The 10,460-nt window shown below is 33.9% G+C and overlaps 2 protein-coding genes across 2 annotated transcripts; one reads left to right on the top strand and one right to left on the bottom strand.

Annotated features, from left to right (window-relative positions):
* Positions 1–3,053: 3,053 nt before the first annotated feature.
* LOC110667959 (major latex protein 149-like) lies at positions 3,054–4,736 on the bottom strand. The gene is made up of 2 exons (XM_058130587.1): positions 4,667–4,736; positions 3,054–3,328 (listed from the first exon to the last, which is right to left on the bottom strand). The coding sequence occupies exons 1-2, from the start codon at positions 4,734–4,736 to the stop codon at positions 3,054–3,056; spliced, it is 345 nt and encodes a 114-aa protein (XP_057986570.1).
* LOC110667958 (pentatricopeptide repeat-containing protein At1g71420) lies at positions 4,682–8,115 on the top strand. The gene has a single exon (XM_058131257.1). It carries the CDS (start codon positions 4,817–4,819, stop codon positions 7,109–7,111), a length of 2,295 nt encoding a protein of 764 aa, XP_057987240.1. The 5' UTR covers positions 4,682–4,816; the 3' UTR covers positions 7,112–8,115.
* The last annotated feature ends 2,345 nt before the right edge of the window (positions 8,116–10,460 follow it).

Genomic DNA, 10,460 nt, shown 5'->3' with positions numbered 1-10,460 from the left:
CAGTGCCCAACACTCACTACCATATAACATAGCCGGTCGTATGGCTGTACGGTAACATTTTCCTTTCAATTTATTGGGAATCTTACGATCACATAAAACTCCCGTGGCACGTCTCCACTTCAACCATCCGGCTTTAATCCTATGACTAACATCCTCCTCACATCCCCCATCTACTTGAAGGACTGAGCCTAGATATTTAAAGTGATTACTTTGGGACAGTACCACTCCATTCAAACTAACTTCTTCCCTATCATCAGTTTGGCCTTCACTGAACTTGCAATGCATGTATTCTGTCTTCATTCTACTTAACTTAAAACCCTTTGACTCTAGAGTACTTCTCCAAAGCTCTAGCTTTCTATTGACTCCTTCTAGTGTCTCATCTATCAGAACAATATCATCCGCAAATATCATGCACCAAGGAATACTATCTTGTATATGTTTCGTCAGTTCATCTAAAACTAATGTAAAAAGGTAAGGGCTTATGGCTGATCCTTGGTGTAATCCAATTGAGATCGAAAAATCTCTTGTGTCCCCTCCCACTGTGCGCACAATAGTAGTTGCTCCTTCATACATATCTTTTAATACTTGTATGTACCTAATAGATACCCTCTTTTGTTCTAACACATTCCATAAGACCTCTCTTGGAACACTATCATAAGCCTTCTCCAAATCAATAAAAACCATGTGTAGATCTTTCTTCACATCTCTATATTTCTTCATCAAGCTTCTAATGAGAAAGATCGCTTCCATAGTTGAACGACCGGGCATGAAACCAAATTGATTGAGAGAGATAGAAGTATCATGACGTAGTCGATACTCCACAACTCTCTCCCACAACTTCATAGTATGGCTCATGAGTTTAATTTCCCTATAGTTTGAGCAACTCTGTATGTCTCCCTTATTTTTAAAAATAGGTACTAAAATACTCTTCCTCCATTCATCAGGCATTTTCTTTGAGTTTAGAATCTTATTAAATAATTTAGTTAACCATGTCACTCCCATATCTCCTATATACTTCCACACTTCAATTGGTATTTCATCGGGTCCACAAGCTTTACCCACTTTCATTCTCTTAAGTGCTTCCTTTACTTCTAAAGATCTAATCCTTCTAGTATAATTCACATTCTTTTCTATTGTTCTATAATCTATATTTACGCTATTACCATTTTGAGTATTATTAAAGAGATCATTAAAATAATTTCTCCATCTTTCTTTAATGTCCTCATCTTTCACCAATACTTTTCCTTCTTTATCCTTAATGCACCTAACTTGATTGAGATCTTGACATTTCCTTTTTCTCCTCCTTGCTAATCTATAAATATCTTTCTCCCCTTCTTTAGTTCCAAGTTTCTCATATAACTTTTCAAAGGCCTGTGCTCTTACTTGACTAACTGCCTTTTTTGCCTCTTTCTTTGCTATCTTGTACTGTTCATATGCCTCATTATTATCACATTTAGGTAATTTCTTATACCATTTCCTCTTTCTCTTCACTGCCTTTTGTACTTCCTCATTCCACCACCATCTCTCTTTTGAGGGTGGTTCATGTCCTTTAGACTCTCCAAGTACTTTTCTAGCTACTTCTCTAATCTTTGATGCCATCTGTATCCACATATCATTGGCCTCCATATCCAGCTTCCATACTTCGGACTCGAGAAGCTCATTTTTGAACTTCACTTGCTTTACTCCTTTGAACTCCCACCACTTTGTTCGAGCTACACTATTTCTTCTGACCTTACTTGAATTGTTCCTAAACTTGACATCCAAGATCACCATCCGATGTTGGCTTGTTAAAGCCTCTCCTGGAATGACCTTGCAATCCTTGCATAGAGCTCTATTTGTCTTCCTGGTTAAGAGGAAGTCAATTTGGCTTCTATGTTGCCCACTTTTGAAAGTCACTAAATGTGACTCTCTTTTTATATAGTAGGTATTTGCTAGTATTAGGTCGTATGCCATAGCAAAATCCAGGATGCTTTTTCCCTCCTCATTTCGACTGCTAAAACCAAAACCTCCATAAACATTCTCATAACCTTGTCTATCACTTCGTACATGTCCATTCAAATCTCCACCGATGAAAACATTCTCTTCATTTGGTATGCTTTACATTAAATCATCCATATCTTCCCAAAGCCTTTGTTTACTCTCACTGTCTAGTCTTATTTGTGGGGCATAAGCACTAACTATATTTATTGTTTCTCTTTCAAGTACTAACTTTACTAGTATAATTCTATCTCCTACTCTTTTCACAGTTATTACTGCATCTTTCAATGTCCTGTCTATGATTATGCCCACTCCGTTCTTGTTTCTCTCATTTCCGGTAAACCAAAGTTTGTATCATGAATTACTCACTTCCTTACTTTTCTCTCCTTCCCATTTAGTCTCCTGAATGCAAGCAATATTCACCCTTCTCCTTTCCAAGGTATCCACAAGCTCCATTAATTTTCCTGTAAGTGATCCAACATTCCAAGTACCAACCCTGATCCTCCTCCTATCCTGCTCCTTCCTAATTGGTCTCCTTCTATGATATCTTCTATTGTTTTCTATGTCTATCTTGTGTTCTGTTCCACTATTTATTCTACTATCTGTCCTATGGACTAACTTCTTTACCCGCACCCGTCCATGATGTGGGAACCCTTGCTCACTTAACACCACACCCGGGCGCCGGCATGGCGCATCGCTTTCGGTGAACGCCCTACACCCTTGCATATTTCTCACTACACCCGGGCTCCGATGTAGCACGTCGTTAGTAGAGGACGCCCCAACGTTTATATCATTTGAATCCATATCACAGGGTGTGACGAAATTTTTACGCTGGTTGTCACCTACCGCAACTCTCCTCCTTTATCCGGGCTTGGGACCGGCTAAGCGCAACTTAGGCGGAGTTAAAAGATAAAGCTATATATATATATATATATATATATATATATATATATATATATATATATATATTCTTCCATTTATGGCTTGGAGATCCCTTCATCAATTTCCTTGTCATGCTAATAAAAAAATCCATGTATTTATCAGGAACAGGAACATTCTCATTCAGCTTCTTATATTCAAGATTCACTCCATTTATGGCTTGGAGATCCCTTCATTAATTTCCTTGTCATGCTAATCAAGAAATCCATGTATTTATCAGGAACAGGAACATTCTCATTCAGCTTCTTATATTCAAGATTCACTTTTGCCAAGCTCCCCTGGTCTTTGGGTATGAGTTCCCATATGCCATTATAGACCTTGTAAATCTTGAACGCATCACCTTCAGGGCCAATAAGTTCTTTCTTCTTCTCCTCATCCAACATAATCTTCTCTTTAAAGACTTCAGCTCCATCTGTGCAATGGTTTTATTACATCATAAAGACCATTAAAATGCAAGAAATGTACCTAAATTCTCAAACGCATATGCAAGCTAAGGAATCAAAATCAAAATTTTACAAGTTTTCGCAAGCTGATCATATTAGAATCACTGTCAGAGTTGTAAAATTGAAATTCAATCGATAAAAGAGGATCAAGATTTTTTGTTATATTTGAAAGAAATTTATTTATTTATAAATATGTGATATATTATTTTTATATATATTGAGTATATTTAATTTTATATATACTGAGTATATTTAATAAACCTAAAAAAGGTCCTTTTGATTTTTCTTTTCTAATTAAGGAAAATTCGTTTCTAATTCAAACTATAAATTAATTAAAAATAGATTTTTTCTGTTTCGAAATAACTCATTGTTAATTTAAACGTAGAAGTGTTCATTTAGAAACGAAATGACAACCAAAGTATTCATTTCTAAATATTTTAATTTTTAAATAATAAAATATAACATTAGAAAAGGTTATTAAAAAGGGACATATTTCAATCTCAAAATGCAAAATAATACCTTTAATTTTTATGTTAAAAATTTATTATAAATAAATAGGTCAGCCTATATGTATAATTTGTAAGCTAATTTGCTATGACAAACACTCGCTAAGTGTGATGTTCTTAATTAAATGTTTAAATAACACACCAAATTAGGTTTAATTTCAGTCCTAATCCCTTAAATAACACACCAAATTAGGTTTAATAAAATGTACTAAGTAATAATTAAGATTTTATATATTATTTTGCTAATTTAATAAATAAAAAATATATATACAATATCATTCCATATAAAAAATTAAATCAATCATACTTAATTAAGGTTTAAATATTTTCAAAATAAAGTAAAATAATTATGTGCTATTAATTTTTTTCTTATATTAAAATAAATTAAAGGAATTAAGGCAAATTAGATATAAATCTTTTAGATATTAATCTAAAATCGAATTAAAAATAATATATATAAAAATAATATTTATATAAAATAAATTAAATATTTAATTAATTATAATTATTTTAAAAAAATACTAAACTATGATTTTATTTTAAATAAATAAAAATAAATTAAGATTTAAAATTCTAAAATTACTATAAAGTTGAGAGATGATTTAATAAATCAATTTAAGTTAAAGAATAATAAGTAAAATTATTTATAAGTTAACTTAAAAACATGTAATAATATATTATAAAAATTTTAATAATATTTAAATTAAAATTTAATAATTTTTATAATATAAATTAAAATTTAGTAAGAATATTGATATAATAATCAAAGTCGAAAGAACGAAAGAAATGAGGGAAATTAACCTAACAAATTGGCCCACTCGTTTGAAGTATTTGGTCCATGGCCATTTATATTCTCCGCCAACAAGGTCATCACCAGTATTAATAAATCCTTGAACTTAAGTTTCTTAAACAAAAGCCTCCCGTTTGCATGACTGCACGCCAGGGGTTGCTATGCTAGCTAGGACACCAGCTTTGTTAATGTCACTACCAAAAATACGCGCCTGGGATTTCACTCTCCGAACCTTCACCTCCAGCAGTCTTCTTCAATCTAGCAGCACAGCACCCAAAGCTAACGGCATTCTCAACGAGGTGCGTATCCTTTCCACGTGCGGCTGCATTGACGAAGCGCTCTCACTCTTCTTCAGTGCATCACCACCACCTCCGCTACCGTACTCCCAGCAAACCTACGCCACTCTTTTTCATGCATGTGCCCGCCATGGATACCTTCAAAAAGGCATGTACTTGCACCAACACATGCTTTCCCATAATCGTAGCTATTCACCAAGCGTGTTCGTAACCAATCATCTCATAAACATGTATGCGAAATGCGGGGACTTGAAGTACGCGCGGCAACTGTTCGATCAAATGCCAGAAAGAAACTTAGTTTCTTGGACTGCTTTGATATCTGGGTACGCGCAACAAGGGCAGGCCTGTGAGTGCTCTCGTTTGTTTTCTGATATGCTAATGCATTGCAGGCCGAATGAATTTGCTTTTACAAGTGTGCTTACTTGTGGTGACTATGAGCATGGCAAGCAGGTGCATGCGCTTGCTTTGAAAATCGGTTTAGGTGCTAGTATTTACGTGGGAAATGCACTTATTTCCATGTATTGTAGGTGTTACAATAGCAGCGGCAGTGATAGTGGAGATATAGATGAAGCTTCGACAGTGTTTGAGACAATGGAGTTTCGTAATCTTGTTTCTTGGAATGCAATGATTGCAGGGTTTCAGCTCCGGAAACTCGGGTCAAAAGCTGTAAGTCTTTTTAGCCAAATGCACAGTGATGGAATTGGGTTTGATCGTGCCACGCTGGTCAGTGTCTTGTCTTCCTTGAGTGAAAGCTATAATGATAGTTTGCATGTGGGTCTTAAGTGTTGTTTTCTGTTACACTGTCTTAGTATAAAAAGTGCCTTGGTGTTGCAAATTGAAGTTGCAACTGCATTGGTGAAGGCCTATTCAGATCTTGGCGGAGAGTTTACTGATTGTCACAGGCTTTTCTTGGAGACAGGGTGTTTTCGTGATATTGTTTCATGGACTGGCATTATAACAACATTTGCAGAACGGCAACCTGAAGAAGCCCTCTTCCTTTTCTGTCAACTGCATAGGGAAGGCTTAGCTCCAGATCGGTATACATTTTCAATTGTGTTAAAAGCTTGTGCAGGTCTTGGTATTGAGAGACATGCCTACGCTGTTCATTCACAAGTAATTAAAGCTGGGTTTGGGGTTGATGCCGTGCTTGGAAATGCCTTGATCCATGCTTATGCAAGATGTGGCTCCATTTCCTTATCCAAGAAAGTTTTTGATGAAATGAGATTTCGTAATTTAGTTTCTTGGAACTCAATGCTGAAGGCTTATGCTCTGCATGGTCAAGCTAAGGAGGCATTACATCTCTTTTCTGAAATGAATGTACATCCTGATTCTGCAACCATAATTGCTCTCCTTTCAGCATGCAGCCATGCTGGAATGGTGGAAGAAGGTATCAAAATCTTTGATTCAATGCTTGATACTCATGGTATTTTTCCACAACTAGATCATTATGCAAGCATGGTTGATATTCTTGGCCGAGCTGGGCGAGTTGTTGAGGCAAAAGTGCTGATAAGCGAAATGCCTATGGAGCCTGATTCTGTGGTTTGGAGTGCGCTGCTTGGCTCATGTAGGAAGCACGGTGAGACACAACTGGCCAAGTTAGCAGCAGATAAACTGAAGGAGTTGGAGCCCAGAAATTCATTAGGTTATGTACAAATGTCTAACATTTATTGTTCTGGAGGGAGTTACAGTGAAGCTGGGGTAATTAGGAAAGAAATGGAAGGCTCTAGAGTAAGAAAGGAACCTGGTTTAAGCTGGATTGAGATTGGGAACAGAGTGCATGAGTTTGCATCTGGAGGCAGACGCCATCCTCAAAGAGAGGCTATATGCACCAGGCTCAATTTACTGATTGGACAGCTAAAGGGGAGAGGCTATGTGCCGGAAACAAGCTTGGCGTTGCATGACATAGAGGAGGAGCATAAAGAGGAGCAGTTGTATCATCATAGTGAGAAGCTAGCTTTGGTGTTTGCTATGATGAATGAGGGTAGTCTGCATCATGACAGAAGTGTAATAAAAATCATAAAGAATATCCGAATATGTGTAGACTGTCACGGCTTCATGAAGTTAGCATCAGATCTTCTTCATATGGAAATTGTTGTGAGAGACTCAAACCGTTTTCACCAATTTAAAAATGGGATGTGCTCTTGTAATGACTATTGGTAACAAAAACACAAGCACTTGGTTTTCTATCTGTTTCTGTTCTGGTTAACCTGTGAACTGTGGTGGTATCTTTCTATGAGAGTAGAAGAGCTCATGACTGTAAAGTATGGCCGAAAAAGGTTGGTTTTTAACTATGCTATAGATCTGAAAAGCAACTGAGGAGCCAATGGTCTGTGATTTAAACCAGAACTTTGACAAAAGTAATTTGTGCAAGCAACTACAAATATGATGTTGGAAGAATTGCTTGCATAAGTTACAGTTTTCTTGACCAGCACATCCTTAATTGCAAATGTTGCATTAGCTCGAATTTCCAGTAGAGATTGCACCAGGCATGACGAGTTTTATGGTTGGAAGATTCTTGAATTGCTGCTTGTTGGAGTGTCAAGTTTTAGACATGAGATAAATAATGTGACTGGTTGAGGTTGATCTTCCCAAAAGATGAGCATGCGTTCACCTGAGGCTCATAACGACCTGATTATGGCTCTGGATCACTGGTAACTCAAACTTTAGAAATGAGACTAAAAATATGAGATAAATGCACGTTAAGGCTGATCTTCCCAAAAGATGCTGTTGGAGTATGCCTTCACCTGAGGTTCACAAGGACCCAATTATGGCTTTGGACTGGTTAATGGCCAGCATTTCTCTTGGAAAGACCAGTCCAGTACATATTATCCTAAAGCAGCTCCCCAACCCTCCTTCTTTCTGGCTCCTGCATACGTACTAACCGACCTTACTAATCACTAACATCTCAGAAAACAGAATGGAAATGGGGCATTGAAGCTCTAAAGACTGAACAATTCAATAATCACATTAGAACTAATTGAGAATCAAGCTTTTTGGTGTGGCATTTTATTGCTCAACCTTTCTTTTTTTTTTTTTTTTTCACTTTCCTTATCTCTAAATGTCCCTGCATGTGTATGTTTGTTCCTGCCTGTCTCATGTACAGCCTTAACAAGTTATTAGATCTGTTATATGATTAGTGATTACATGCTATTGTTGTTGATTCACTGTTATCTTTACCAGTAGGTGAAAGCAGAGTGAATGGAATGTTGATTGCACTTATCGTTTACTGCTCTTATTTCAGATTTTGCCTCTCATTTTACAATAACAATGTTGCACCCTCTTATCTTTTTAACTTATCATGAAATGCATTTTACAACATTACAAAATGAAATAAAAATACTAAAGTAAATATATGGAAAGAATTTTTAAAATATTATATTTTTCAAGATACATGGACAAACTAATTGATTTCACTAAAATAGAAGAATTAAATAGTGGTATTTTTCAAAATTCAGGATCAATTAATTAGCTTTTTTTAAATTAAGGAATCAAATAGTAATATGAATAACATGACTAATGAAAAATTTGACGGAGGGATTAAATAGTTTAGCGGAAGTAAAATATAGGAACTAAATAGAGTTTTTTTTTTAAATATATTAATTAAGTAATTAGTTTTATTAAACTATAGAGACTAAATAATAAATTTCTCAATAAAAATTTACCATAATATTTTAATGGAAAGACTAAAACCAAAGATATTTCTAGATCTTGCATATTTTTTCAAAGGGACGGATAAAGATTATGTAATGAATTTGCTTGAATGCTTTGGTTTTTATGCACGTAGTGGAATTCATGTTGTGATTGATAAATCTCTCATAACTATTTGTTGCCAGGAAAGCACAGCAGGTTATGGGTTGAGGACGATGTCTATTTTTTTTTTAAATGAAATTTTATTAAAATTATATAAAATTTAGGAAAAACTTAGTATTAACGTCTATAGCCTCCCTAATACACTCAAACCTAGACAACCACATTTGTGTTAACAAAAAATTATGAGTGAACTATGCAGTTAACTTATATAATACTCATGTACATTTAACTTAAGGAATATGTCTAATTCTTGGAAGCTGCTCTTCATATTTTGTGCTTGGCTCATCCTTAGCTTTTAATTGTCAGGGAACAGAAGCAATTGAAAGGATGACTTTCAATTTATTTAAACAAAAAGAGGTAAAGTTGAGTGTCACCAAGGCCTTCTCCAAGATGGACAATCTAATAAGACTTCTCAAAATCACAAATGTACAACTTTCCAAGGCTTAAAATTCCTTCATAATGAGTTACGACTTCTTGAATGGCATGGATACCCCTTGAAATCAATGCCACTAAGCTTCAAACCAGAAAAACTTGTTGAACTGGACATGTCTAGAAGCTGCATCAAGCAACTATGGAATGACATCAGAGTAAGATAACCTAGTTCTAGTGTTCATCTTTCCTTTCGTCCTTTACAGCCAGATGAAGATTTTTTTTATGGTTTTTGTATGTTCAATCTTTGAATAAAGTAAAGAAGGTAATTTCCTTTTTTGTTGTTTAAGTAAATTCATCATTGAAGGCTAACTAATTGATAAACATTTAATTTTGGATAGAGCAATTGCATCCAAGCTCAAGATCTATGGTAATTCTGCAACAGCAAAATGCAAATTTTAAATGTTAAAACTATTTCTTGAATTTAATTTGTTGTCGACAACAAAATGCATTAATTACAAACTTTTTTTTTTTTCACTGCTTCTTTTTGTTAAATTTAAGGTTAAGATATAATGGCATTTCTGTCTATAATTAAAATGTTATTGCTAATTTAGCAAAAATGTTTAGCTTTTCTGTTCATTATGCTTCTTTTTAATTGTAAATTCTTAGTAATTAATTTGAATGTATTAAGAGAAGAAGAAGAGAGGTTTATTAGTCTTCTATTAACCCCCGAGTTTCTATACTAAAAACAAATACTATTCCAATGGCATAAAATGGAATGGATGAGAGTCCTATTTGAGAAATATTTTATTCCTTTTATCATTATTTTATTTTTATTCATTTATTAAAAATAAAGGATAATATAATTTTTTATGAATAAATTGTTATTATATACTTTAAATATTTAAAAATTAGAAAAGAAATTAATTTCAAATAAAAGTGATAGGAAATTGAAAAGTTAAACTACAAAATTAAATAAGATGACATGTTTGTTTATAATAATTTTGAAAACTTGAGTTGAGGTTATAAGCTACAAAAAAATAAGTTGAACGGATAACTTTTCATTTTGGTGCTTATAAGCCTTGTAATTTATAAGCTAATTTAACTAAATATTTTATCATATAATTTTTAAATTATATATATATATATATATATATATATATATATATATATATATATAAACCTGCTCCCTCTTCGAGTTTTATTTTTTATTAATTAATTATATAATTTCTTTAAATTATGGTTAAGTTATTAATTTCCTAATTATGTATATATACGTTACAAATTATCTAATTATTACACTTTAATAACTATACTTATTATTATTATT

Source organism: Hevea brasiliensis, chromosome 12, assembly GCF_030052815.1.
Source record: "Hevea brasiliensis isolate MT/VB/25A 57/8 chromosome 12, ASM3005281v1, whole genome shotgun sequence".
Classification (NCBI taxonomy): Eukaryota; Viridiplantae; Streptophyta; class Magnoliopsida; order Malpighiales; family Euphorbiaceae; genus Hevea; species Hevea brasiliensis.
Note: the sequence above shows the minus strand (reverse complement) of the source record. Positions and strands in the feature narration are given on the sequence as shown.